Source organism: Salpingoeca rosetta, assembly GCF_000188695.1.
Source record: "Salpingoeca rosetta unplaced genomic scaffold supercont1.21, whole genome shotgun sequence".
Classification (NCBI taxonomy): Eukaryota; class Choanoflagellata; order Craspedida; family Salpingoecidae; genus Salpingoeca; species Salpingoeca rosetta.
Genome location: NW_004754913.1, coordinates 289808 through 317307, shown reverse-complemented (window position 1 = coordinate 317307; position 27500 = coordinate 289808). Strand labels below are relative to the sequence as shown.

General features: G+C 55.3%; 12 protein-coding genes across 12 annotated transcripts in view; 8 read left to right on the top strand and 4 right to left on the bottom strand.

The window, feature by feature from the left end:
• Nucleotides 1–796, top strand: part of PTSG_12678 (uncharacterized protein) — a 1068-nt gene extending 272 nt beyond the window's left edge. Inside the window, exon 1 of the mRNA XM_004991038.1 lies at nt 1–796. This exon is cut by the window's left edge and continues 272 nt beyond it. Within this exon, the coding sequence (XP_004991095.1) occupies nt 1–299 (299 nt within the window). The 3' untranslated portion in view covers nt 300–796.
• Nucleotides 797–2347: 1551 nt separating this feature from the next.
• Nucleotides 2348–5961, top strand: PTSG_13261 (uncharacterized protein; the record flags this gene model as incomplete). The annotated part of the gene is made up of 2 exons (XM_004991037.1): nt 2348–5897; nt 5941–5961. The coding sequence occupies exons 1-2, from the start codon at nt 2415–2417 to the stop codon at nt 5959–5961; spliced, it is 3504 nt and encodes a 1167-aa protein (XP_004991094.1). The 5' UTR covers nt 2348–2414.
• An 800-nt stretch (nt 5962–6761) lies between these two features.
• Nucleotides 6762–8344, top strand: PTSG_08072 (uncharacterized protein; the record flags this gene model as incomplete). The annotated part of the gene is made up of 3 exons (XM_004991036.1): nt 6762–7016; nt 7346–7492; nt 7862–8344. 3 exons carry the CDS (start codon nt 6762–6764, stop codon nt 8342–8344), a joined length of 885 nt encoding a protein of 294 aa, XP_004991093.1.
• A 52-nt stretch (nt 8345–8396) lies between these two features.
• PTSG_08071 (uncharacterized protein) lies at nt 8397–9248 on the top strand (the record flags this gene model as incomplete). The annotated part of the gene is made up of 2 exons (XM_004991035.1): nt 8397–9054; nt 9214–9248. 2 exons carry the CDS (start codon nt 8397–8399, stop codon nt 9246–9248), a joined length of 693 nt encoding a protein of 230 aa, XP_004991092.1.
• Nucleotides 9249–9649: 401 nt separating this feature from the next.
• On the bottom strand, nt 9650–11795 carry PTSG_08070 (uncharacterized protein). The gene is made up of 6 exons (XM_004991034.1): nt 11669–11795; nt 11392–11514; nt 11031–11231; nt 10605–10772; nt 10265–10404; nt 9650–10013 (listed from the first exon to the last, which is right to left on the bottom strand). Exons 1-6 carry the CDS (start codon nt 11681–11683, stop codon nt 9905–9907), a joined length of 756 nt encoding a protein of 251 aa, XP_004991091.1. The 5' UTR covers nt 11684–11795; the 3' UTR covers nt 9650–9904.
• A 735-nt stretch (nt 11796–12530) lies between these two features.
• Nucleotides 12531–13537, top strand: PTSG_08069 (uncharacterized protein; the record flags this gene model as incomplete). Its single annotated transcript, XM_004991033.1, has 3 exons — nt 12531–12794; nt 12952–13041; nt 13307–13537. 3 exons carry the CDS (start codon nt 12531–12533, stop codon nt 13535–13537), a joined length of 585 nt encoding a protein of 194 aa, XP_004991090.1.
• An 89-nt stretch (nt 13538–13626) lies between these two features.
• On the top strand, nt 13627–14610 carry PTSG_08068 (uncharacterized protein; the record flags this gene model as incomplete). The annotated part of the gene is made up of 1 exon (XM_004991032.1): nt 13627–14610. The coding sequence occupies one exon, from the start codon at nt 13627–13629 to the stop codon at nt 14608–14610; it is 984 nt and encodes a 327-aa protein (XP_004991089.1).
• Nucleotides 14611–15027: 417 nt separating this feature from the next.
• PTSG_08067 (uncharacterized protein) lies at nt 15028–17425 on the bottom strand. The gene is made up of 4 exons (XM_004991031.1): nt 17189–17425; nt 16787–16903; nt 16430–16490; nt 15028–16073 (listed from the first exon to the last, which is right to left on the bottom strand). The coding sequence occupies exons 1-4, from the start codon at nt 17347–17349 to the stop codon at nt 15429–15431; spliced, it is 984 nt and encodes a 327-aa protein (XP_004991088.1). The 5' UTR covers nt 17350–17425; the 3' UTR covers nt 15028–15428.
• A 134-nt stretch (nt 17426–17559) lies between these two features.
• On the bottom strand, nt 17560–19456 carry PTSG_08066 (uncharacterized protein; the record flags this gene model as incomplete). Its single annotated transcript, XM_004991030.1, has 6 exons — nt 19354–19456; nt 18942–19129; nt 18602–18664; nt 18208–18375; nt 17863–17953; nt 17560–17633 (listed from the first exon to the last, which is right to left on the bottom strand). Exons 1-6 carry the CDS (start codon nt 19418–19420, stop codon nt 17560–17562), a joined length of 651 nt encoding a protein of 216 aa, XP_004991087.1. The 5' UTR covers nt 19421–19456.
• A 448-nt stretch (nt 19457–19904) lies between these two features.
• Nucleotides 19905–23898, bottom strand: PTSG_08065 (uncharacterized protein; the record flags this gene model as incomplete). Its single annotated transcript, XM_004991029.1, has 13 exons — nt 23715–23898; nt 23277–23383; nt 23003–23120; nt 22798–22884; nt 22555–22626; nt 22158–22223; nt 21904–21968; nt 21391–21618; nt 20976–21033; nt 20619–20741; nt 20384–20425; nt 20149–20238; nt 19905–19991 (listed from the first exon to the last, which is right to left on the bottom strand). Exons 1-13 carry the CDS (start codon nt 23802–23804, stop codon nt 19905–19907), a joined length of 1233 nt encoding a protein of 410 aa, XP_004991086.1. The 5' UTR covers nt 23805–23898.
• Nucleotides 23856–25602, top strand: PTSG_12677 (uncharacterized protein). The gene is made up of 5 exons (XM_004991028.1): nt 23856–24087; nt 24268–24375; nt 24593–24636; nt 25055–25166; nt 25441–25602. Exons 1-5 carry the CDS (start codon nt 23931–23933, stop codon nt 25521–25523), a joined length of 504 nt encoding a protein of 167 aa, XP_004991085.1. The 5' UTR covers nt 23856–23930; the 3' UTR covers nt 25524–25602.
• Nucleotides 25554–27500, top strand: part of PTSG_12676 (uncharacterized protein) — a 3450-nt gene continuing 1503 nt past the window's right edge. The window contains exons 1-6 of the mRNA XM_004991027.1: nt 25554–25751; nt 25869–25987; nt 26224–26346; nt 26534–26725; nt 26892–26951; nt 27165–27308. Of these exons, the coding sequence (XP_004991084.1) occupies nt 25718–25751; nt 25869–25987; nt 26224–26346; nt 26534–26725; nt 26892–26951; nt 27165–27308 (672 nt within the window). The 5' untranslated portion in view covers nt 25554–25717. The remainder of the gene's footprint in view (nt 25752–25868; nt 25988–26223; nt 26347–26533; nt 26726–26891; nt 26952–27164; nt 27309–27500) is intronic.

Here is a 27500-nt window from a genome sequence, read left to right as displayed (position 1 = left end):
CCACCCTCGACCGCCCGTGGCTCTTCCCCACCTTCGCTGCTGATCCGGCTATGACAACGCATCTGACCCAGCATGCACAGACCACCCTTGTTCATCTACAAGACGGGACGGGGCGCGGAATAGAGCGGATGGCAGTTTGTGCGGGCAAGTGGAGCCCTTCCACCTGTAGACCTGTACTCCAACCACCAAACCAGCCATCGTCAGATCGTCCGCTGATCGAACAGCAACAACAGCAATGCACATCAACGCCAAGGTTCATTCTTCGCCGCTCCGCAGCTCCCCTTCGTTCCCGTGCGTAGCTGATAACCACCATCCAACCACCCATCCACTCCGCTCGAGGACAAGCCCACCCACCAGCCAAGCGTCGGCGCTGCAGCTCGCTTCATCCTCCTCCCGACTAATCTATCAACGCCCTAGGTCGCCGAGCAGCACGCCTGCAGCTGCAAACTGGGTCGAGGCACAGGGAAAGGCAATTCCCTGTATTTGCCGTTGACACCTGCACATGACTTGAAGCAGCACGCACAAGCGCTGTCTCCGCCACGCCCTGCGTGTTGAAACGGGTAGACGGTTCATCCTGAACCATGAACAAGCCACCAACAACAACCACAACAACTACTACAACACCAACAGCAACACCAACAACAACAAATACAACAACACCACCACCACCACCAACTACAGCAGCAACAGCAACAGCAGCATCGTTGTCATCGTCCTCTGCTGCACCTTGGAGGAGGCAATCGAGTGAAAACAAGCATGAAACCGCCGTCCCAAGCGCGGTTGGTGCGCTTGCCCGCCACACCGTGAGTGCTCCCTCCGCCGTGCCACCCACACAAACACAACAACAACAACAACAACAACAACAACAACAACAACAACAACAACAACAACAACAACAACAACAAGGTCATCATCATCATCAGCAGCAGCAGCAGCAGACACACTTTCCGCTGTATCCGGAGGATCGGCGGCGATGGGAGGCAGGAGCGCAAGGGCCAACGCCAGCGCCACCTCAGCCACAGCCCCAACAACCGCCTCTGCCGGTCGCCCCGTCCATGACGCCAACATGGATGAACCAGCCCTCAGCTCAAGCGCTCGCGCGAGTGCCAACATCGACGCCCCTTGCACAGCAAAGCACGTCCTCTTCGTTTGCACGTGCCAAATCAGGACCTGTTGGCAGACAGCGACAAACCCACATCGGCACGCAGCAGCAGTTGCTGCAGCAAGCGATGAAACAACAAAAGCACCAGCAGGTGTACCGTCAGTACTATCAACAGCACACGTACTCCGAGCAGCAACAGTACCACCGATACCTGCAACAACAACAACAACAACAACAACAACAACAACAACAACAACAACAACAACAACAACAACAACAACAACAACAACAACAGCAGCAGCAGCAGCAGCAGCAGCAGCAGCAGCAGCAGCAGCAGCTTGCCGTGTGTGCGTGTGATGCATGTCGCCAGCAACAGCAACTTCGTGTGGGTGCTGTCAAGTCCGCGCCAGGATGGACCACTGCTGCCACGTATACGGCGACACCTTACCCCTCACCGGCACCCCTTCAGCAACAGCCACAGCCACAGCCACAGCCACAGCCACAGCCACAGCCACAGCCACAGCCACAGACTCTTTCTGAGGCAGCCTCCCAGCCTCCGCACATGAATCAACCACAGACACCTACTGTCTTGTCTCGGCCACAACTACACGCATCTGCACGCAGCGGAGCTCATGCCACCTGCACGAGCGCCACGATCGTTGCTGCACCAGCGACCACAGCACCCTTTCCTCCACCACCACCGCGTCTTCCGCCACCACCGCCGCTATCGCAAGCCCAATCGCTGTCTCTGCTTGGTAGCGTGTATGCAGCGAGCAGCAGCGTGGCGTCATCAGCCGCTGACACGCAGCCGGCGCAACTCACTGCAAACGGGGATGAGGGAGACGGGAGCAGTGTGCGATCTTGGGCATTGCTGTCGCCCCCAGATGTGTTGCAGGGTCACGCGCCCAAATTCAACACTCCGCAAAAACAACCAGACCACCGCCACGCCCCTCCCGGCACCGTTCGTGTTCTGCGCACCACCACCACCACTACCAGCAGCAGCAGCAGCAGCAGCAGCAGCAGCAGCAGCGGAAGTGGGGGTGGGAGCGGTTTGGTAGATAGCTCGGCCCTTGCCGTTCGGCACACCTCTCAATCACATGGCGCTGACTGCATCAACAACAATGACAACAGCAGCGGTGCCAGCAGTTCGCAAGCAGCCAACACCGCCGGACCGCCCACGCAACAACAACAACAACAACAACAACAACAACAACAACAACAACAACAACAACAACAACAACAACAACAACAACAACAACAACAACAACATGTGGCGCCTGCGTTGTCCCCTTCATTTAAAATTGCAGCAGCAATGCGCGCAGCACTGCAGAGAAGCGCCACTTACATGAACCAGCATGGCAGCAGCGGCGACAACTCTGGCGATTACAACGATGATGACGATGACGGCGACGATGATGCTGACGCTGGCGCTGATGCCGTTGAAACTGTTGATGGTGCCGGCAACACCAGCAGGTCTGCTATTCCCCCGCAGGTGACTCAATCGCTAGAGAGAGGACGCGGCCGGGTGCAAGACCGCACGCAAGCTGGCGACGGCGACGGCAACGATGATGACGTTGGTGTTGACCGTGTTCATGGTGCTGACGGGCCACGGCATGGCTCGCACGCTCATGCGGATGCCGTTGTCGCGTGCTTGACGGAGCTGCTGCGTGCTGATGGCAACCACGTTGCTGCGGAGGCGTTTCTGGAAGTTGTGAACGCCAGCAAGTACGCAACGCCAAGCACAGACCCAGACCTCAACAACGCTGGCGGCGGATACACTAGCGTGTTTGCAGGTCGCTCGCTGGCGGAGACAAGCACAACGGCATCATCTTCGTCTGCCACGATGACGGCGTCGCAAGCACACCCACGCCGCCGGCAGACGACAGCCACAACGTCGGACGCAGTGGCGTTGATGGTCACCGCTGGCGAAGACGAGGATGGCGAGGAGATGATGACGGGCAACAGTCATGCCAGCGGTCGCCCTACACAGGATGATTCGCACCACCAGCAGCAGCAGCAGCAGCAGCAGCAGCAGCAGCAGCAGCAGCAACAACAACAACAACAACAACAACAACAACAACAACAACAACAACAACAACAACAACAACAACAACAACAACAACAACAACAACGGCTGCTGGAAGAAGAGGCCACCGTGGAGGACATGAGTGCCTTGTTTGTTGACACTCACCTGGGCGCGGCAGCACCCATCGCTGACGGTGGTGCCCTTGTTGGCGATGAAGACAACAACTACGACAGTGTCGCAGACCTGCCTGGCTTGGGGTGGCTGAACGGACACAGGGAGCTGTCGCCACTGCGCCCACACGTGTCACCGCAAGACCACCGCCTGCCCCTGTCCTTTCCTGATGCACCGGATATGTCTGTGCCGTCGGGGTATGAGGGCTTGCGCCGCCTCTTCAGCCCGCTGTCGAAGGGCCGCAACCAAGAGTCAGACGCAGCTTCCACCGCAGCAGCATCAAGCAGCGCCAATCGAAGCAGGCGTGACCACGGCAAAGTTGGCAGCAGCGGGCAACAACATGTTGATGCACGTGGTGAGAGTGTTGCCGGTGGTGTTGCTGATGGCGATGGTGGTGATGATGATGATGAGGAGGAGGAGGAGGATTTGGTGGATGTTCAGGTGAGCATCTTGAATATGTCTGATACCAGCAGGCCCCCGCTTGTCCTGTCTCCGATTTCATCACCGCGCGAAAGTTTGGCTCGTCGCCTTCGCAGTCGCCGGCCAAAGAACACTTCAACAGATACCCAGCAACGTCACAGCAGTAGCAGCAGAGGCAGGCGGTCGACAAACCAGCGCAACCGCAGGAGCGGCCGTGACGGCACCGAGGGTGCTTATGATGACGACGACGCTGATGACGATGGTGACGAGAATGCTGCCATTGTGGATGATGGAGGTGATGCCACTGGTGGTGGCAATGATGATGATGATGATGATGATGATGATGATGATGATGGTGGTGGTGGTGGTGGTGGTGGTGGTGGTGGTGGTGGTGGTGGTGGTGGTGGTGGTGGAAGCGCCTTGTCAAGACGAAGAAGCTCGCGAAGGCTGGCGACCGCCCTACGACAGCAAGAGCAGGCACAGGAAGAGCGTCCGCACCAGCAACAACCGAACACGAAAACGAAGGAGAAACAGCGCCAGCAACAGCAGAAGAACAAGAAGAAGCAGAAGCACAGTAAGGGTCAACAGCGACAAGAGCCGCAGCAGCAGGAGTGGGACAAGCGAGTCCAAGGGCCACCACCCAAGCAGCCGTACAAGCGAAGGTTGAGCCAAGCGAGCTTGCGCCGTGTGGATGACGGTGGCGACGATGGGAAGCAAACGAAGCAGGCCAAAACGCTGGCGGGTGCAGCGGCAACAGCTAAGAAGCAGATCAGACAGTCAGCAGCAAACGACAACAAGCGCATCACCACAAACACAGTGCCTGCCACTCGAAGCAGCAGCGGTGGCAGCAGTGCTGAGGTCACGCCCACGGAGACAACTGCGAGCTGCGTCCTGGCAAACACAAAGATGAAGAAGAAAAAGAAGAGACAACAGCCAGAGGTGCCGACGCGGCAGTCGGGGAGTGCCAGCAACAGGGCTCCTAGCAGTGGTGGCGAGACGGCACGTCAACGTCGCAGCTCACAACGAATTGCCGGTGCCCGCGCTCTTCGCTCCTCAACGTCCTCCGTTGCATCGTCTTTGTCGTCATCATCGGCAGCATCAACACGGTCCTCTTCCTCCGTCGCTTCCTCTTCTTCCTCTTCCTCTTCCTCCTCGTCCTCTTCTTCCTCTTCCTCATCGTCTGCCACTCGCCGCAGCAGCACGCGGTACCTCACGCCAAGGCCCATCGTTCCCAGGCTACCCCGACAGGCATCAAAGGCTTCAGCGAACAGCGCCGCCAGCAATTCCACCAGCAAGAAGAGGAGCAGCAGTAGCAGCAGCAAGAGCAGCAGCAAGAGTGGCAAGAGCAATCCTAGCAGCAGTGGCATGAAGAGTAGCGGCGCAACCACTGTCAAAGCCACCGCTGCCAAAACGGGCGGTCGCGGAAGCAGCAGCAGCAGCAGCAGCAGCAAGAAGCGCAATTGTCGTGCTTCCAGTTACGGCGGCAGTAAGGGCAAAGAGGGGAGCCAAGGCATCAAAGATGAGTTTGCGCTTCGCTCGCTACGAATTGCTACAGAGGTGATGCAGCGATTGGAAATGGGGGAGGAGGATGGCAGCAATGTCGCACACAACCAAACGGCTGATGGAGACATGGTGGACGAGCAAGGGCAGACAGGGCAGGAGCAAGCACAGGCAACAAACACTGCGACCACGCAGGGCACAAGTGCAGGGAGTGCGCAAGCAGAGGATGACGATGATATGCACCAGGTGCAGCTGGACGTGTTTGGCATGCAACGGCTGGTGCTTGATCTGGTTCGTGATGGTGGTGGTGGTGGTGACGGTGACAGCAGCGACGATGATGACGATGACGATGACAATGGTGGTGGCGGTGGCGACGGTGCTGGCGATAAGGTTGGTGATGCGGCATCCAGGGCTGCGGGTAGACGTGGAGATGAACGTGACGATCAACAGCAAGGTCCGTCAAAGCACCTTCAAAAGGACGAGGAGATGGGCGCAAACAACGCAAGCAAAACCTCAGCGACAACGACAGCAGCTACAGCAGCTACGGCAACGACTGCAGGGTTGCGCAGTGATCTGCTTGATGATTGTGATGCGAGGCGAGACGAGTCGTGCGTGCTCTATGTGCCCCCGACAGCCCCACCTCCTCCGCACAGCCTTTTGCAGCAGTGGCACCAGGAAGTGTACTGGCGACGTATGTTCCACGCCTGCGCACCTGTGTCAGCTGAAGCGTGGGCAGGCATGAGGCAGGTGCTTGACGGCGGACAAGAGAGTGGTGCTGACACAGCAGACCAACAACAACAACAACAACAGCAACAACAACAACAACAACAACAACAACAACAACAACAACAACAACAACAACAACAACAACAACAACAACAACAATGCGTGGGGATGGAGGCAGTGTATCTGCAGATGGTGGAGCAGCAACGACGTCAGTGGTCACAATGGATCAGGGGCGCCAAGTGGGAACAGCAGCATCAGAAACCAACAATGAAGGTGAAAGTGGAACCTCACTCAACAGACTCGAACCGTAGCGGCAACAGCAACGACCATGGCCCTCATGATGATGGCAGGGATGCTGCAGACAACAACACCAGCGTCGGTGGCACCAACACCACTACCAGTGCCGTTCGCAGTGTGATGCTGCTAGAAGGGAGACAGCTGCCGCCCACAACGCCTCCGCACAGCACAGGAGTGACAACTGCAATGGACACGAGCGATGATCAGCGCGCTGCCGAGCGCGTGCACGAGGGCAAGAAGCGGAGAAGAAGCAGCCGCCAACGCCGCCGCCGAAGCAGCAGCAGCGTAAATTGTACAGACGGAACCACCAGCAGGGCCGGTTCGACCGTCACAACAACTTCGGAGAGAGATATGCAGCCCCAAGGCGTCCGAGAGGGCGGCGTGGATGGACGTGCACCGCCAATGCGTGTGGGAGCTGCGATGGGCGCGAAAGGGCCGTGGTCATTTGCACTCATGCGGCACGCGCTGTCATCCACAACGGCAGCCACAGCGGCAGCGGCAAGCCGGAATGCAGCTCTCATGAGCGACGCCAGCTCCAGTGGAAATGAGACGGGCGATGAGATTGCGGTGGCAAAAGCGCGCGAAGAAACCCAGAAGGAACAGAAGCCAACTCGTGCGGACGGTGTGACGAAGAAGGCAAAAGTGGGGGAGATGCCACAATGGACGTTTGATGAATATGACAATCTGTTGTCCTACTTGTTGCCATCATTGCAACTTCTTCAACAGCAGGGTGCACTCCTCGATCCGCGGACCCGCACCAACCTCGACCTTCAGGTGAGCAAGGCTGCGGTATTGTGTCTGTGTGCGTGCGTGTGTGCGTGCGTGCGTGTGTGTGTGTGCGTGTGTGTGTGTGTGTTTGACTGTGTTGAGTAGTTTGTCTGTGTGTGTGTGTTTGTGCGTGTGTGTTTGACTGTGTTGAGTAGTTTGACTGTGTTTGTATTTATATATGTATGTGTGTGCGTGCGTGTCGAGGCTGCCGTGTCTGCTGGGTTGGTCTTGTCCGCTGGGTTGGCCATGTTCGCTTGTGACGTGCGGTTCTGTGATAGCGTGTATTGATGTGACTGTTTTCATTCATGTTTGTTTGTGGCGCGTGTGTTCAACAGGGCAAGGTGTCGTTCGCTCTGAGCGCGTGCACAGTGAAGACGTTTGAAGACCGGCTGCGCTCGCGTGCGTATCCAAACGCGCTCACGGCAATCGCCGATGTCCGACGCATCCTCGCAACCACCCATCGCTTCACAACCCTGTCGCAGGTATGGGAGCCATGGCGTGCACGTGAGTGTGAGGCAGTAGGTGTTGAGGCGTTGACGGCTGCATGAGCTAAGGCATGCGCTTGTGCGTGTCGACTGGGGGGAGGGGAATAAGGTCGCGAGCTGTAGTTTTGATTGCTCAGTTTTCCACAACCATCCCTCCCCCATTGTACTGCTGCCACATCACAATGCATACACGTGTGTACATGTACCCTCGCATCGTCAAACATGCTTGCCTTTGTACACCCTCGGACACACACACACACACACCCACACATACACGTGGACAAACACACACACACTGATTCGCGCACACAAATGCATACACACATGCACACTGATGCATACACTCACTCGTGCGTGTGCTGACAGGATCACCGTGATTTGCTCCACCGTTTTGGGCGCGTGTTGGACGATTCCATCCTCAACAGAGACTTTGACAAGCTGAAGGTGTTCCTGCAGGCCGAGCAGTTGCGTGTGCAATCGGTCGCACGGAGACGCGCTTCGACCGCTCACCAGACCACCGCCAGCAGCAGCACCAGCAGCACCGGCACCACTAGTGATCACGCCAGCATGGCTGTTGGTGGCGGTGGTGGTGACGATGGCGATGACGAAGCTGACAGTGACGAAGACGGACGACGCGGTGATGACAGTGGTGGTGGTGGCGATGGTGGTGATGAGAATGATGGTGATGCTAGTGGCACTCGCAAAAAGAGCAGCAGTGGTGGGCGAGCAAAACCTGAAACAGCAGCAGCAACAGCGACTGCAGCGACAGCTTCCACGACGGAGAAGCAGGCGCCTCTTGCAGCTGCAACAACAGCAGCACAAACGACGACAACGACATTGGGCGGGTGATGACAGTGACAGCGGTGGCGATGGCGATGATGGTAGAGGAAGAAGCGCACGCATGCGCAAGGGCCCCTTGGTTGGTGGTGCAGACTTCTTTGATGCCGCAAAACTGGCCAAGCTGAGGGATGCGCACGCAAAGGCGCTGCGGGAACGTGCACCAACAGCGGCGTCCATGATGAAGATGGCCACGATCATGGCCACGATGGAGCGGCAGGACCGCGCTCGCTCGCGTGCTGCGCACACAACGGCACACGGACGCACAGCACCATCTCAGGTGCCGACTGCCTCAACAGGGGAGAATTTGGTGGGAAACAGGAGCTCGCCAGCACCGTCGTCCCCACCGCCGCTGAGAGAACAGCGCAGCAGTGGCGGACGCGAGAGTGGCATGAGCAGTGGTGTGGCGTCTCCGTCCGAAGACAGGGCGGCTCGCACAGGGACGCAGGTCAATGTAGACAACAGGAGTGGTTGCGGTGAGGGCGACCGCAGCTCATCGCCAGGTACCGCTGTTTCCGCGCCCAGCACCGCATTGACCACCGCAACCACCACTCGCGCCAACTCACGATCATCCATCTCCATGGCATCATCGTCATCATCGCCGCCACCGTTGCCATCGTCAGCATCGTCATCGTCGGTGTTGTCGACCTCGTCGACTGTTCGCGAGATGACGCGAGAAGAGCTCTTCCGCTTCATTGACCGCCGCACAAGCAGGCGCCTCGGTACGTACGCATGCGTGTGTGTGTGTGTGTGTGTGTCTGCCTGTCTGTGCCTGTGTCTGTTTGTGTCTGTGTGTGTGTCTGTGTCTGTTTGTGTCTGTGTATGCATTCGTGGCCCTTTCAAACTCACATGCGTGTGTTCACACTTGCCTATCGTGACAGCTACCAAACAAGACGGCAACCTTCGCAACACATGACAATATGTGTGTGTGTGTGTGTGTGTGTGTGTGTGTAGTGTGTGTGTGTGTGTCCTAATCAGATACGCGGTCGGACGATGGGGAGATGTAACCGAGGTCCTCAATACTCAACACATAGGGGCAGTACCTTAGCTTAGAGAAGAAACAGTACTCTCGACAAGATACGCCTTTTGGTCCTATTGGGGTCTGTCCTATTGCCACCTCACATGCGTGTGTCCACACTAGCCTTGGTAACAGCTACCAAACAAGACGCCAAACTTCGAAACACATGAAAATATGGAGGTGAGTGTGTGTGTGTGTGTGTGTGTATGTGTGTGTGTGTGTGTCATGTGCATACCCAGCTTAGACCCTTAACTCCATTCGTTTCGGTTCGGTTCCAGCAGTGATCATAAACCATGTGTCCCGTCCACTTGGTGTCAATAGCATCGTTTACATCATTCATCATCACAATACAAGCAGCAGCAATCATAAAGGGGGGAGGATGTGGGCGTAATATCAACAGCAATGCTAGCTAGTGTGTGTGTGTGTGTGTGTGTGTGGTATCAAGGAAAGGAAGAAGGATATGACAGCACGGAAACACAGACACAAGGGAAACTGGGAGAAGTACATGCATCTACAATGGACTTTAGGCATACGCGTGCACACACGCACGCGTGTCAGCGCTGGGCCAGGGCTGCTGAGAGCTGTGCACGCAAACAGACGAGCACAGCGGGAACATCAATTCCAGAAGACCATCGCCGCGTCCCTTCAAGCAGGAAGCTCAGGCTGTGTGTGTGTGTGTGTGTGTGTGTGTGTGTGTGTGTGTGTGTGTGTGTGTGTGTGTGTGTACGTGTGTGTGTGTGTGTGTGTGTGTGTGTGTGTGTGTGTTTTGGGGAAGAAGGGGATGGTGAGACACAGGTAAGATTGTTTTAAAAGAGCGGACATGCAGTAACAGACAACCAACACAACGCCCAACCAACACAACGCCCAAATGAAATCAAGCCAAGCCAAAGAACACATGCGCGGCGGAAACTCACCAGCTCCATCCGTCCGGGCTGACCATCTCGGTGCGCATCTTGAGTGCGGTGGCGTGGTGCGGCGAGAGCACACGCACGAGTGGTGCTGTGGCCGGATAATCCTCCCGAAACACAAGCAGACACGAGCACATGCTTCCATCCTGGCAGTGGCGAAGAAGACGGCAACCGTTGAGGTGCAGGGGGCAGCGAGCAACAACGTGAGATGTGAGCTGATGTGTCCGTGCATGTATATGTGTGTGTGCGTGTGTGTGTTCATGTGTGCGTGCGTGCGTGTGTGTGTTTCGCGGGGAGAAAGGGGAGCATGATACAGAAGCAAAGGCGACTTGAGCAAAACCCCTACATCGAGCAGGAGAGAGATGTTCCATGTGCTAATGTCATTTGTGACTTCAACACGGATGCCAAGGTGCTCTAAACTATGGCACTGCTTGAGGTCGTGCAGGATGCGCTTTGTGTTGGCGCGTTGCTTTGCAGGCGACGAGGCTTGCTGGCTGCCGTCCTTGCGCCGTGCCTGCTCAAGCGGTGATGGGTTGAACCAACAAGTTGGAGGACTGGAGCGTGAGGACAGGCTTACAGATATCAAACAAACACGCAAGCACACCCGCACGCACAGGCACACACACACATACAAACATACAAACATACATACATACATACATGCATACATACATACATACATACATACATACATACATACATACATACATACATACATACATACATACATACATACATACATACATACATACATACATTCACGTGCGCGTACCAGGGCTGCGCGTCGTGGGGAGCGGCGGGGCTCGGGAATGGTGAGGGCACGTGGTTGGCAGGCAACACACTCCCACCTGTCTCCGAGCTTGCTGCTGATCACGCTCAGGCACACGGTACAGAAGCGCGCGCCACAGGCCTCACACGTTCGCGTCGACAGCAACGACGGGAACGTTCGTTCACACGACACACATACGGGACCCTGCGTTCCAACAGGCAAGCGCGCCAAACGTTAGAGAACACTTGCACAGGCACACGTGTCATGAGATGAGAGCAACGCACGGCTGTCGCTCCATGCAGTCATCTAGCCATCATGTTCAGCAACACAGAACATGTGCCACGCACATCATCAACGTGCGCACCTTCGTGTGCATCTTGCTGCTGCTGCTGCTTGAGCAGGCGGCATTGTCGTCGTCGTCGTTGTCAGGCAGGCACAGGGGCATCTCCACACCCTTGGGCCTGAACACGTGAATGCTGTCATCTCCCTGTGTGCGTTGTTGTGCGGTGCGTTGCGTGATGTGTGTGTGTGTGTGATGATGGTGAGTTGTAGTTGTTGTCGAAGACACCAACCAGGCAACACGAGCCAGCAAGCAAGAAGGTCAGATGCAGAACGTCATTCACAACATCAGCATATCTCACCGCTCGTTTGCTCATGATGCCAGCCGGCTGTCTGTCTGAGAGTGCTGGACGGACGGACGGACGTGTGTGTGTGTTCTTTTGGTTCGTTGGACGATGATCGCTTGCTTGCTTGCTTGCTTGCTTGCTTGCTTGGTCGGTCGCCTCAGGCGGGTGGGTGGGTTGCGTGCGCGGACAAACCACAAACCAAGGCAGCGCGGTCGTTTTTTTGGCTTGTGGTTTGCAGGCAAGAAGCAGCGTGTTTTCGCAAATCCGGATAGTTTATGCTGTCGGTGAATGTATGTTCTTGAAGCTCTTACTCCAAATCCTACCGACTCGTCACACGCGCTTCAACGCACTTCAACGCGCTTCAAGGCCGCCTGGACCTGTGACGAACGCTGTGTCCCTTCTGTTTGCGCGCCACGAAAGAGGAGTGCTCAGCACAGCAGCACAGCAACACGTCGTCGTCATGCCGGTTACATCAGCGCTCGTCAGAGAGAGAAAAACAACAACGGCTGCGATCACCAGCAGTTTTGTTGTCCTCCAATACAAGTTGCGACGCCACAAACACTGCAAGCAGCAAAGCAGCAAAGCAAGCAAAGCAGCAAAGCAGCAAAGCAGCAAAGCAGGTGCGTCGCCGTGTGAGTGTTGGAATCCACGGCGGATACGTGTTACATGACCACACTTACTGCTCCAGTCGGTTTGTCCTCTTCATTGCCCTTTGTGCTGGCTTTCTTCCATCTGTGATCAATCTCACATCCACTTTGACAACACCGTTGAACGTCTTTCCTTCAACAAATCCTTCCTATTTCTCCCACTCCAAAGCAAGCCAACGAGCCTTCTCCAAGCAGCTACCAAGGACAAAGGAATCAGGGTAACAGCCACAATGGGAGGCAAGGATCAGGAGCAAGCCGTTTCGATTGAGATGCCCGAAGTTGGCAAACAACAAAGCGGCAATGCGGGCAGTGCGTCTCAGTCCTCCTCCAGCGGCTGCTTGGCGGCGCATCCTGTGATTGCAGCCATCGCTGTCATGCTGGTGGTGAGTGCTGCCGTTGCCGTACCCCTTGCCGTCGTTTATGGCAGTGAGGATGACAATGGCACAGCTGCCGCCAAGGCCTTTCAAGCCTCCGCCTCGCAATGCGCAACTCAGGTGTGTGTGTGTGTGTGCGTATCTACGTGCGCGCACTCCAGCGCCCCCATTCCCTTGATAGCTGATGAGCTCATGATGCTTTGACCTTGCTGTCATCCTGTTCCTCCAGTGCTTACTCACCTCAACTGTTGTTTGTTGCGATCTTTGCGGTGTTCAGTATGTCAGCAACCTGACGGCTTTCGGCACGTGTGTCGTGCAGCTGGGCCATCATGTCAACCTGATGAGCACGACGGATCTCACCGCCTGCGTGCAGGGCTGTCCCATGGCCAATGCTACATGCCTGTAAGTCCACCACACAGCAAGGGACTCGCTCACCAAACTTGCTTGCTCGCAGGCCCGTGCTTGCAGGCAAATGAAGCATAGCCCTTGTTCCACAGCGCTTGCCCCACTTCCAGCCACCCCAACCAACACACGTGCACTCACGTACGCCTCTCTCGCGGTACACCATAATCTCAGGTCTCGGTGCGCATACATGACCAGCGACTTTGCGGAAACAACCACCACCACCACAGCTACCTCGGCAACAACGGCAGCGACCACAACGGCAACAACAACAACAACAGCAGCAGCAACAACAACAACAACAACAACAACAACAACAACAACAACAACAACAACAACAACAACAACAACAACAGCAGCAGCAGCAGCAACAACAACAACAACAACAACAACAACAACAACAACAACAACAACAACAACGCAAGCCTGCCCAACATTGGCAACTCCCACGGCAGAGCTGACGAATGGGGATCACATCATGTTCACTGTGATTGGTATCGACACTGGCAACACCATCCGATGCGTTGCGCTGCGGAGCAACCCTGCTGCAATGTACGAGAACCTCACGTCGTCCGAGAACGACTTTTGGAGCATCGCGCTCTCAAATGGCACGTACGGGGCTGATTACGCTGCTTTGGAAGCCGCTTCGGAAACAGGAGTTAACGTCAGCGTAACAACCGGCCAGCTGGACGGCGCATTCACTCACGTGTGCAGCGCGCGCCCCTCTGACAGCACCCAACTGTGCCCACTCATTGCCACAGACCCGCCTTCCACCGCCCCCTGCTTTCCTGGCTGGGCCGAGGTCATCTTGGAGAGTGGAGAGCGTGTGCAGCTGCGCGACCTCAAGACTGGCGACCATGTGCTGTGCTTGTCGGCTTCGAACGGCAACAGCCTGGCCTACTGCGACATGAAGACATTCATCAACGTCCAGCACAACAAGACCAGCCCCTTTGTGGAGCTGCACTACACGGACAAGGACGGTAACGCCAGTGTGCTCACCTCGACCCCCGACCACTTCATCTTTCGCGCTGGCGAGGATGTGGATGTGTCCAACGCATCCACCACCAAGCCCGCCGGCGACTTCATATTTGCAGAGGACTTTGTTGTTGGCGACCGCCTTGTGCGCTACGACGACGCCGGCTTTGTGTACACCGTCGCCATCACCAGCATCACGGAGACGACGTACAATGAGTTCTACTCGCCCGTCACCAACGACGGCTCCACGCTGTTTGTGGACGACGTGTTTGCGTCCTCTTTTGCCTTCCTCGCATCCGCGGAGGCCCTGCGCAAGCTGAACGCCCCAATCTGGCAGAACGACGACGCCCGCTTCAGCGTGCCCACCCCTGGCAGTGACTTCCCTGTTGGCCTACACCCATTTGTGGCGGAGCGCGCCCGCCTCATTGTCCAGGCAAACGTCAGCGACAAGACGATTGACTTTGGCGGCCTTCTTGGCTACATTGGCCAGAAGCTTGCGCAAGGCCACATCTTCTCCGAGCAAGAGATGCTCGACCTCATTCCCACTTACATCAGCTAACTCTGTGCGTGCGTGCGTGTGTGCGTGTGTGTGTGTGTGTGTGTGTGTGTGTGTGTGTGTGTGGGTGTGGGTGTGTGTGGGTGTGTGGGTGTGGGTGTGGGTGTGGCGTCCTTTCATCAGTTTCATCATTCATGGAAATGCGTACACCAAAGACCTGCGGCTTGTCTGCTTTCGTACATTTTCAAACTTCCTTCCAGTGCATGTCCACTTGCGCTTCCACCCAGACAATGTATTCGCTCTTCCCCAGTTTGCATGCATGCGAACAAGATTGTTCGGTGATGACATGAGTTCTTTGAACCTTTGAGTCATCCTCAGCCTCTGTTGCTGTCTGTTGTCCCGTTGTGTGCTTCTTTTGTCTCTCCCGTTAACATCAAACACACCACAACTATGGACGCCGCACGACCCCTGCCTGCCTCTGTCACGAACGAGCGTTTATGCTTGATGAGTGCTGGAGTGAGTGGAGGAGTGGGCCACTTGCATACGCAGTTGTACTCCAGCAGGGAGGACAGAGGGAAAAGGCCACACAGAGCAAACAGGGGAACAACAAGAAAGAACAACGATGCACGTGCGCGCATTGCAAAATCACAGGCGAGCACGGACAGCAGGAAAAGCAAGAACATACTTCGCATGGCGAAACAGGTGGTGCAGCACGCAAATGCAATAGCCGTCCAGACGAACACATGCGAGTACGATGGGCAGGCGGATGAGGTCTTGTGTGAAACAAATAAGCAACAAATTGCGCGTTACATGCATGCCAAAGCACTCACATATGCACGAGCAAAGTCACCGACAATAACAACACGACAACATGTGCGCGGCTAAAGTGAAACGGGTGGGTCCCGAGCTTGCGCTTCAGGGCCAACACCACCACGATGTTCGCTCGGGTCAAAATCATCGTCAAACTCGCCATCGACGGGCTCCAGCTCAAAGTAATACTGCGTGGTTGTGGTGGTGTGGTAGACGGGGGCCTGTGGGGACACCAGCGATGCCGGGCTGGTCGAGAGTGCAGCGCTGGAGGGGTCGGTTTCCACCAGCACCAGCCTGCTTCCGTGCATACGGCTGCCGGTGCTGCCGCCTGTGGTGTTGGGCGTTGCAATTGCGCTACTCGTCACATCGGACGAGGCAACAAACTGCGTCTGCAGGTGTTCGTACTCGTGCTCATCGGGTACGTATCTGCTGCGGCTTGGACTCAGCACCTCTGTTCCAACCAGGCGCGTGCTGGACCCCACGGTGCTCGGCGACAGCCTCTCGTGTGAGTGTGGTGGCGCCGGTGCTGCGTTTGAATGCTGCCGTGCATGCGGCTGCTGTGCGTAGTCTTGCTGCAAAAGCAGCTGGCTATCCCCTGTGCCACTGACACCACTCACATCATGCACCGTTGACGGGGACGGCTGGGGCTGTGGAGACCCCCACGAATGGGTCCAGCTCGTATCAGCACTCGAGTTTACCTGTCGCACAAGCGTGCTCTGCAACGCGTTTGCATGTGGAACAGAGGGGGATGGTTGAGAGGGTGTGTGAGAGGGTGTGTGTGTGTGAGGGTGTATGTGTATGTGTGTGTGTGTGAGGATGTGTGTGAGGATGTGTGTGAGAATGTGTGTGTGAGCGTGAACATGAATGCGAGTGTCGTGAACATGAATGGGAGTGGTGTGCAAGGTTAAGAGGTTAAGAGTGAATGTGTACTTTGTGTTGAGAAGCCGTGCATCTTTACATGTGCACTTGCAAAAAAGCTGTTCGGATGTTGGTAAGCCACAAGGATGCGTGACTGTAGGTCATTGACCTATTGGCGAGCACTGCACGGCCAAGCAGCATGGAGCAGGCTTACCACTGGTCGGATGTCAAGCCGCAAGACAACACCATTGAGGTCACTTGCGCCCTTGGGTGTGCTGCATGTTCACAAGTTCCGAGCAGAGTGAACAAGCGCATGAGTGCAGGAAAGACAGCGGTGGAGCAGCTCAGCTAACATGCTGTCCATGCCTGCTCGGGACAACAGACGTCAAGACCCGCCATTCACTGACACGCTGATACACCTGCACAGTGCACAACAACATTGATGCAAACCACAATGGGACATCGATTGCCAGCCCAGTCCACAAGACAACTAAACAACGCAAAAGACAAAAAGAAACAACAAGCCATTGCATTCTCGATTGCTTGGCGCACTCCACCGTCGTCGGCAAACCTGTAATAGGCGATGAGATCGGGCAGAGAGGAGAACGCATGCCTGGAATACTCGACATGGTATGCGCCATCGTCGCTGCGGCGTTTGATCAGATACTCTCGTGGTGTGCCAGCCTCGCTGCAGTTATGTGTGTGCGCGTATGTGCGTATGTGTGTGTGTGTGAGTGCGTATGTGTATGTAAGTGTGAGTGAGTGTGAGTGTGAGTGAGCGAGAGTGTGAGTGAGCGAGAGTGAGTGAGCGAGAGTGTGTTGTTACATATGTGCGTGTGACATGAAGACTGCGTACACATGCTTGTTCCAGCCAGGTCTTCCCATCCCATCCCCCATCGCACATCACAGCCACACACCATCATCAACTTCCTCGCTTCCATCACCACCACCACAACAACAACAGGAACGGTACCTGAGACACAGGACGAAGCAGCCTGGGTATGTGCCACTTGACCTCACGCCAAACACGCCCTCCGTCTGCTCTGAGATCAGGTCCAAGACGGCCTGCCTTGATGCCAGTGGGTACATCCATGCAGCGCGGCTCAGCAGCGCTTGCTCTTCCTCGTTGGCCATGGATGAGGTTGTCGAGGGGTGTTGGATTGCTCTTGCTCTCAGCAGCGGCGGTGGTGTTGCTTGCGGGCAGTCGATATGGGACTACAATTTATCCCGTCGCTGCCAGCGACTGAGATCGATACGGGAACAACAACGAGAGAAGCGTTGCAGCCAGCCCCCACTACAATGTCCTCGCTTGCGACGACGTGTGATCGTTGTGCGTGTGACATCTCAGATGATGTGCACTTCACATCTTTCGTGTCGCGAATCAGACGAAGAAGCGCATCTGTATCCACCGGCGGACCCTGGTGTGTGTGTGTGTGTGTGTGTGTGTGTGTGTGTGTGTGTGTGTGTGTGCGTGTGTGTGTGTGTGTGTGTGCGTGTGTGTGTGTGTGTGTGTGTGTGCTGTGTGCACATGGTACGTTACTCCGCCAACATAGCGCGCACGATGGCACACACACACATACACACATACATACATACACGGCACACACTCATACACGCTCATACACGCTCATACACACACACGCACACAATTAGTGCTTCGCTGCAGGCGTGGAGCTGAAAGCGGGCGGACGAGAAACATGCCCGGGTCACGGTCAAGCACCGGCTTGAACGGGATCAGCTGTGGTCAAGAGTGAGTGAGGGTGAGAGAGTGAGAGGGAGAGAGGGGGGGGGGGAAGAGGGAGTAACTTTGAGAGTGTGATTGGGGTGTGTGGAGTGTGGAGCGTGTGAAGGGGGGGAGGCGCTGTGTGTGTGTGTGTGTGTGTGTGTGTGTGTGTGTGTGTGTGTCAGAAGGGCGCAAGGGCACGGATGGTAGACAGTGTGTTGATGTATGACAAGTTGTGTGCGCATGTGATAACGCTTCGTGAACAGCACCTGGGACGTGTCTGGTGTCGGATATGCTGCAAAGGTGACGTCGAGGTTGGCGCCCGCATCAGCCTGTGCTGCTGCTGCTGATCCTGGCCCTGTTGCGGTGGTGGCAGCAGCGATGGCAGAGCCGGCTGGTGGTGCACTCCCTGTCTCTGCGCCAGAGGAAGGCTGGTCCTGACGCCACGAGAATAAGCAACGGTCCGTATGCATGTGCTGGTGAGCGTGACGCGTTCAATATGTATTGCTCTGCAAAGGGCTCATCGGTGATGCACATACGCACGTGCGTATGCGTGCGTACACAAACACACACACACACACACACACGTGTACACACACACGTGTACACACACACGTGTACACACACACGTGTACACACACACACACACACACACACACTGACCTGCTGGAAGAGGTACATGTGCTCGCGCGGGCAGGGCAGCAGCTCACGGAAGCGGTAGCGGGACTGTCGTCGTCATCGTCACCATTTCGTGGGGAACAGATCATCGCGGGTTGGGGATGATGATGATGAGCGCGGACAGTGTGGTGTAAATGTGGTGGAGTGCGGTGCATGCACAGAGGTGGACATGCAGCAAGCACGCACGACAAAACCATGACCAAGGAAGATACAAAATCACACAACAACGGCAGCAAGACTGCAACATCTTCTCACAAACAAACAAACAAACAAACAAATAAACAAACAAACAAACAGAGGTCAAAGCAGCCGGTTATCGTCGCACCATGAGGTGGTCCATGGTGTGTTCGTCGTGCCGCTGCGTGACCCCGCGGTTGGCGTCCACCTCCGCCTGCACCCGCAGCGCCTCGTCCGCCGCCTGTTGCCGCTGCTCCAATCGCAGCACAGACGACAAGTCGCCGTGCAGGGATTCAAACTTGATGTACCGCTCCCAGATGCTGCCGGCCTCCTCGCCTTTGGAGAGAGGGCAAGGGGTGGTGAAGGGTGGTGAAGGGTGGTGGTGGTGGTGGTGAGTTGGGCGAAGGGGGAGAACATGTGGGATACAGGACGTCCGGCGAGTGCATGGAGTAATGAGACACATGAGACACACACAGACACAGACACGCACACAGACACAGGCGCAGACACATACACACAAACGTGCACGGACACGGACACACACATCCACAACAACTCACTTGGCACTTTAGCGAGGAAGCGTTCAAAGAGGGCGCGTGTGTTGTTGCTGTCGCCCATGTACGACATGAACGACAGAAATGCATCGGCGTAGCTCGGGGACGCTGGACACCAGACGGGGGAGGATGAAAGTGAGTGTGTGCGTGTGTGTGTGTGTGCGTGCGTGCGTGTGTGTGTGTGTATGTATGTGTGTGTGTGGATGTATGTGTGTGTGTGTGTGCATGTATGTATGTGTGTGTATGTATGTGTGTGTGTGTGTGTGTGTGTGTGTGTGTGTGTGTGTGTGTGTGTTGTGTGTGTGTGTGTGTGTGTGTTTATACTCCCACGCACGTACACACGCACACATACATACTCACACACAACACACACACACACACACACACACACACACACACACACACACACACACACACACACACACACACACACGAACGTGCATTATTGTGAGGAAGAGCGACAATGACAGCGCTGGTGTGGGGCGCATGCGAACACGTGCCAGGCAAAAGGTGCAGTGCGTGCACAGCCACCACGACCACCACCACCATCGTTGTCATCATTTCAACCTTGCGAGCTCCATCATGGCTGACGCCGTGTACACGTGATGGTCGACGCGATCGTCAGACCGCGCTGCCTTGAACACCTGAAGGAATAGACACACATATGTGCACATGTGCACATGTGTGAAAATGAGGTATTTGCACATGCGCAATGACAGAATCACGTACCGCAAACACACACGCACGCACACAACTCAACACCAGCAATCAATGCGGCTCATGTGCTGTTGGAGTTCGCACCTCTCGCGCGGCCTTGACGCCTTCGGTTCTGCGCGTGTGTTTGAGGAATTGCACATACACGAGCGTCGCGTTGGGCAGATCTGGCTGCGCCTGCAGTTGCGTGTACATCAACGTGTGTGTGGGCGTGTATGCGTGTGCGTGTGTAAGCAAGTAAGCGAGTGGCTGCATTTGTTTGTGTTCATGCGTGCGTGTACCCTATCCCTCAGGCGAGTATGTGTGTCATCCACAAACACACCAATAGCGATTTGTAGATTTTCTTTGCTTCCGGAATGTTTGCCTGCAAGCAAAGACAGAGGAGGCAAGCAGGGGTAAGTGGTCATGACATGCATGAGTTTGAGCGAGCGAACCATTGGATGCAGCCAAATTGTGAAACTGCGTCTGCACAAACTTCTCTCCCAAACACGCCAAAAAAAAAAAAAAAAAAGCCGCCACCACCGCCCAAGGCGCCATGAGACACCGCCACCACGTGCCTGTGTTTCGAGGAGGTCTGCGTGTGCAAAATGGAGGATGAGGTCTGCAGGACATGCGGTCCGCCCCTCCGCCAGCAGCGCATTGGCCGCCCCCTGCCACCGCTCAGCGCTCTCCGTATCCCCCTGACAAGCCGGGGAAGTGTGTGTGTGTGTGTGTGTTTGCATGTGTGTGTGTGTGTTTGCATGTGTGTGTGTGTGTGTGTGTTTGCATGTGTGTGTGTGTGTGTGTTTGCATGTACGGGCGTGGCAACCGCGGGCGTTGCAACTGCGGGTGGCTGGTGCATCGGCAGTGTGGCCCACAGACGATGACACGTGCATGTTTCCATGTGTATATGTGCGCATGTGTTGGCAGCAAACCTTCGTCTGGGCGGCGCGTGCAGCGTCGTGCAGATACATGGCCGCCTCATACCACACACTGGGAGGAGAGCAGTGGGGGCAATAAGAGCAATGAGGACGATGGAGTGATGGGAGCGATGAAGATGAGAGTGAGCAGCAGCATTGACCTCCGTCACACAATACCAAGCTGACGTCGCCCCAATCAGCACCCTCCCACCACCACCACCACCACCACCACCACCACCACCACCACCACCACCACCACCACAACAACAACAACAACAACAACAACAACAACAACAACAACAACAACAACAACAACAACAACAACAACAACAACAACAACAACAACAACAACAACAACAACAACAACAACAGCAGCAGCATCATCATCATCATCATCATCATCATCATCATCATCATCATCACGACGTACGTTGGGTATCTGTTGAAGCAGAGCAGGTACTGGCGGTAGACAAAGTACACGCGCTCCACAACGAGGTGGTCGTGGTCCAGCTTGAGCGGGTTGCTGCGCTCGTACGCCACCAGCTGCTCCCACAGCCGCTGCTGCTCGGCAAGGATACCATCGCGCATCTCTGGTGGCAGCGACGGGAAGTCCTTGCGCAGGCGCCGGCACAGCTGCTCAATCTTTGCCGTCACCGCCCTGTACACCACCAAAGGCAGCAGTGGCAAATTGGGAGGGGGGCATCGCGGGTGAGTGCATGGGTGATGCGTGGGATGTGTGTATGCATGGGTGGGTATGATGAGTGGGACGTGCTGAAAGGTCTGTAGATGACATCTCGTGCAATCTCGAACACACACACACACACACACACACACACACACACACACACACACACACACACACACACACACACACACACACACACACACACACACACACACACACACACACACACGAGTAAACTTCAACGTGCAAGTGGGGTACCGTGCGTTCGAGTGAAGCGGTCCCTTTTCTTTGGTGTACTTGGAGGCGATGGCTTGGTTCATGTTCTGCCACCAACGACATCACAAAAACGCGTTCGTGTGCGCGTGTGTGCATGTGTGTGAGCGTGTGGGCGCATCATCATATCCATCGTTGAGTCCAAGAACAAATACACACACACACATGTGAACACACAAGAAACACACACGAGAGAGAGAGAGAGGCACACGTGCGTGTCCTTGTGCGGAGATACCAACCGTTTCCCAGTCAAGGTACTCCTTCCAGATCTTGTCGACACCGCGATGGGGCAGCGCAATGCTCGTCTGCCACACGGACACGTGTGTACGTACACGCAGAGAGATGATGATGATGATGATGATGATGATGATGATGTTGAGGATGATGATGATGATGATGATGATGATGATGATGATGATGATGATGATGATGATGATGATGATGATGATGATGATGATGATGATGATGATGATGATGATGATGATGATGATGATGATGATGATGATGATGATGATGATGATGATGGCTCGCAGCGTGCGTGCAAACCGGTGGTCATAATCAACAACAAATGCATGGAGGAGCGCGGATGCATACACACACACACACATGCACTCACTCACTCACAAACGCATGTACCTGGTAGAGTGATCTGGTGTCCATGGTGAGGCGGGAAACCTCGTGGGGCCGTTTGCCATCTGTCGGCTCATTCTGCAGTGTGTGGGTGACAGCTGTCAACAGTAGCACGTGGTGCATGCGCAAGAACGGTGCGCAAATGCGCACGTGGACACACACACACACACAACACATACACATACACATACACATACACATACACATACACATACACATACACATACACATACACATACACACACGTACCTTGAAGAGGTTGATGTACTTTCGCCATAGACTGTAGGAGTCGATATCAGGCTTCATTGTGTCCACGGCCAGCTTCAACGCAGACAGCTGGACGCGGCACGTGTGTGAATCGCAGAGAAGCGGATACAAAGGTTATGCGTGCAATGATCGGGAGATCAACGCGCATGCACATACAATCATACACACGACACACACACACACACACCATTTCCTCGCGCGGGGTGTTGGTGTCTTCGAGAAACTTGATGTACAGCTCCCACAGGCCGATGAAGGGGCATTTCATCAAGCATCGCTTGAAGAGCTCTTTGGTTTGCTCATAGTGCCTACGAAAGCCGCGCCAGATGAACCACATCCATGCGGGTGAGTGAAACATGACAATGCAGAGAGCAAGGGGTGGGCAAGGCCCCACAAACATGCTCACAGCACCAAGCAACTCAACGCCCCCCCCCCGCGCATGCTTCCACTCGACGCATGCGTACTTGTGCGCAATCTCGAACTCGATGTATTGTCGCCACACGCTGGCTCTTGTGGGGAAAAGTTCGAGGTATTCCTCGAACACCTCTCGGCGCTTCTCGGGCGGTTCCCTCTGTCGTCGGCACAGCAGCGACGATGAATGGGCATGTTTGCGTGAGAGTGAGTGAGTTTGTGGAGTGTTGTGTTTGTGTGCACGTGTATGTGCAAGTGTGTGAGTGAGTGAGAGTGTGTGTGTGTGTTTGTGTGCACGTGTATGTGAATGTGTGCAAGTGTGTGAGTGTATGCGTGTGAGTGTTCGTGTGGCATGTAGATTGCAGTCCAAGTCGGCGCTCACGTGTTCACGTGTGCATTGTGCATGTCACATCAACGTATTCACACGCACATGCACGCACACACACACATGCACACACACATACACGTGCACACACACACATCGTGCCCACCACGGAGAGACGAAGCACTTCGTTCCAGGCGCCCACGTTCAGTGGGTTCTTGGCCAGTGCGGCCCTTGCCGCTCGCACAGCGGGATCCATCGTCAGTGTCTTGTTCGTGTCTCTTGTGCTCGTTGCAGTTGATTTTACCAACACACGCTGATTTTGCCCACTCTTGGGTGACTTTTGCCACAACGGGTTTTGCCAACTGCCGTTGTCTGTTGTTGGATGGCGGAGGACAGTGGCGGCGATGGTGGTGGTGGCAGGCGTCATGGTGATGCCACTGCCGTCATGACAAGGCGCAGCGCGTACGTGCGGCTGCTTGGCATCCATGTGCAACTCCTCAAGCCGTTCCTAGAAGGCCGAGGCGTAGGCAGCACTGGAAGTACGAAAGCGGTGTGTGTGTGTGTGTGTGTGTGTGTGTGTGTGTGTGTGTGTGTGTGTGTGTGTGTGTGTGTGTGTGTGGCATTGCGTACACTCGCTACAAACACGCACGCACACACACTTCCTGTACTTGCTCCTCATATGCTTGTTGCTTTCTTTGTGTGTGCATTGCCAATTCGAGGTGGTGGCAATGGCCTTTGTTTGCCAAATGGACGCCACGTGCGGTTGGCCATGCTCGCTGGAATCGTGACGGAAGTCGACAAAGGAACCCACTTTGTCGCCTACAAAGGTGCTGCTGTATGCGCTTGCTTTTGTGTGTGTCTGTGTGTTTCTGTGTGTATGTGTGTTTACTTCGATTTGGGATGGATTTCATTGGTGCTGGAGTTGTGGCGCATGTGTCTCTGTCTCCAATGTCCTTGTTGATTGAACATACACACACACACTTTCTCTTTGTCCCCTCCCCCGCCTGTCATCAAAATCATGTTTTGTCGCCTTTGCATGAAAAGTGGACGATGGGACGGCAGAGGTGCCCTGCATCGTCTGGCGACGGGTATGATGTGTGGTGGGGATGGTGTGCTAACACTGGACCCATGATATGGTTTCTCTGCTTGAACTGGTCCTTGCCTTCCTATTTGACATCTGACTACTTCTGCTCATGCTCGAGCTCTGAACGCACGCATAGGCATCCCCTCATCTTCCACTCACACACACACACACACACTCACTCTCACTCACTCTGTCTCTCTCTGTCTCTCTCTCTGTCTCTCTCTGTCTCTCTGTCTGTCTGTCTCTCTCTCTCTCTCTGTCACTCACTCACTCACTCACTCACTCACTCACTCACTCACTCACTCACTCACTCACATACACACACTCACACACACACACACACACACACACACACACACACACACACACACACACACACACACACTCACACACACACACACACACCGCCTCGTTCTTGTCAGGATGAGAGCGAGCGGCACGCACGGTTCAACCTGGAGTTGGGATGCCACGTGCTCGCGTGGGGCGCCGTCACCGTGTTTCGCGGCAAACGCCAGCTCACCACCCACGGCATCAGTGAGTGAGGGCAGTGTGAGGGAAATGGCTAAGTGTGCGTGTGATGTCTCTGCTATCGTAGCGTGCTTTGTGGCCGGCATGTAGATGCCTGGCTATCAAGCGCACGGAAGCATACACACATGCATCATGGATGTACGACGCAACAACAACAACAACAACAACAACAACAACAACAACAACAACAACAACAACAACAACAACAACAACACATACACACACACACACACACAACGCACACATACAACACACACTCACACACTCACACACGTCCCAGGCGAAATCACGGCAGTGGAAGAGGCAGTGCACTGGGCAGAGGCGATGGCAGCCGTGCCCGCGCACACACTGCAGCCATTGTGAGCATGTGTTGCGAGACCACTCACTTTGTTGTGCAACCTCCCTTTTTTGACTGGTCGCCATTAAAAGTGCAACGAATCCACCTGCAACACTATCGTCATCAAGCGCAACAGCACACAACAGCTGAAGCAAGCAACAAACAAAGACACCCCATATCACAGCATCACGGCACACAAGAAGCAAAGCAAGCAAGCAAGATGGCTGAGCGAGTGTGTGTGACCGGCGCCTCTGGTACGTGGCTGAGCGAGGGCTAGGGCCGCCACCACCTGGTTATGCGCCAGTTGTCTCATACACTTGGCTCACACCGTGCACCAACACTGCATGTCGCACACATCAACAAACACGCAGGCTACATTGCCACGCACATTGTGCAGCAACTGCTGGAGGCTGGCTACCATGTGCGGGGCACGGTGCGTGACCCGTCCAACGAAGCCAAGACCAAAGTCTTGATGGCCATCGCCGAGAAGGTATGGGAGAAAGTGCGTGTGTGAGTGTGTGCGTGAGTGAGTGAGTGAGTGTGTGTGTGTGTGTGTGTGAGTGTGAGTGAGTGTGTGTGAGTGTGTGAGTGTGAGTGAGTGAGTGTGTGTGAGTGCGTGATCGAGTGAGTGTGTGTGAGAGTGTGCTTTTGACGTTGTTTGTCGTGTAGCTTATGATTGGTGCCACAGCTCATGCTACAAATCTGTGGGATTGATTGCCAACCAAGGCCCAAGCTGCAGACCGACTGGAGCTTGTCAAGGCGGACCTGCTGGACGAAGGCAGCTTCGACGAGGCTGTCAAGGGCTGCAAATACGTCCTGCACACCGCAAGCCCCTTTCAGCTGCAGGCGGTGCGTGTGTGTATTTGTGTGCGTGTCACGTGGCGCACTGACCGAAGACCGCAACGCAAGCCAAGCAGGACAGCCAGGAAAGGCAGGCAAACCGGCATGCTCATACTCCACACGCCACACGCCACACGCCACACACACACTACTCACAACCGTTCCGATTCTTGCTTGACTTACAACGCACCCACAGCGCGGCAGCCCCGAGGAGTACTTTGTGATCCCCGCGGTGAAGGGCACAGAGAACGTCCTCAACGCCGTGGCCAAGGCTGATTCCGTGGAGCGCGTGGTGCTCACATCGTCGTGTGCGGCGGTGGAAGGCTATGCCGATGATAAGGACACCCCGTTCACAGAGGACGACTGGAACCGTACCTCTACCCTCAGCGTGAGTGACCACCTGTCATGTGTGTGTGTGTGTGTGTGTGTGTGTGTGTGTGTGTGTGTGTGTGTGTTGTGTGGCGGCTGCTTGCAAGCAAGCAGCTGTTTGGCTGCGCGTTCGATATGCCCTCCCCCCAGCCTGTTAACACTCCCTTCCTCCTTCACCCTTTTAGGATGGAGCGTATTCGCTCAGCAAGCGCCGTGCTGAGGAAGCGGCATGGAAGATGGCCGAGGTAGCCCCTGCTGCACTCTGCCGTATTTGCATCCACTTGCATCGTGTTGCACCCATTTGCACCTCTGCCACGTGTCCTTGTGTGGCGTTTGTCCTGCATGAAGTGATGTGCATGCATGCAAACACCCACGTACACACACACACATTTACACAGACACATTCATTCACACACACACGCACACACACTGACGCACGCGCATGTGGTTTGCTGCAGCAACAAGACAAGTACACGCTTGTGACCATCAACCCTGCCTTTGTGATGGGCCCAACGCTCACTGGCCGAAACGACACGGCCTCTGTTGAGTTCTTGAAGGTGCGCCTCGTTGTTGGTGTCGACGGCGTCGATACGCACTGCCTTGTGACCGAGCAGGCGTGCGTCTGTCTAAATGCAACTGCAACTGCGTGACCAAATGGCTTTTGTGCCCCCAAACGCGCTTTGCACAATGCCTAACCTCCCCCCCCTTTGCCCTGTCTCCTGCACTGTGCATGTGTGTGCGTGTGTGTGTGTGTGTGTGTGTGTGTGTGTGTGTGTGTGTGTGTGTGTGTGTGT

Excerpts from the sequence above, each read along its gene's own strand:
- PTSG_08070 (XM_004991034.1), bottom strand. Across the intron at positions 10,405-10,604 it reads ACATCTCTCTCCTGCTCGAT|GATGGAAGCATGTGCTCGTG; the intron begins GTAGGGGTTTTG and ends CGCCACTGCCAG. Across the intron at positions 10,014-10,264 it reads AGCCCGGACGGATGGAGCTG|CCTGAGCTTCCTGCTTGAAG; the intron begins GTGAGTTTCCGC and ends ACACACACACAG.
- PTSG_08067 (XM_004991031.1), bottom strand. The coding sequence starts at position 17,349 with ATGGCCAACGAGGAAGAGCAAGCGCTGCTGAGCCGCGCTGCATGGATG. Across the intron at positions 16,904-17,188 it reads TGCTTCGTCCTGTGTCTCAG|CGAGGCTGGCACACCACGAG; the intron begins GTACCGTTCCTG and ends ACATAACTGCAG. Across the intron at positions 16,074-16,429 it reads GGCTTGACATCCGACCAGTG|AGCACGCTTGTGCGACAGGT; the intron begins GTAAGCCTGCTC and ends AACGCGTTGCAG.
- PTSG_12677 (XM_004991028.1), top strand. The coding sequence starts at position 23,931 with ATGGCGGAGGACAGTGGCGGCGATGGTGGTGGTGGCAGGCGTCATGGT. Across the intron at positions 24,088-24,267 it reads AGGCGTAGGCAGCACTGGAA|GTGGTGGCAATGGCCTTTGT; the intron begins GTACGAAAGCGG and ends TGCCAATTCGAG. Across the intron at positions 24,376-24,592 it reads CCACTTTGTCGCCTACAAAG|TGGACGATGGGACGGCAGAG; the intron begins GTGCTGCTGTAT and ends TTGCATGAAAAG.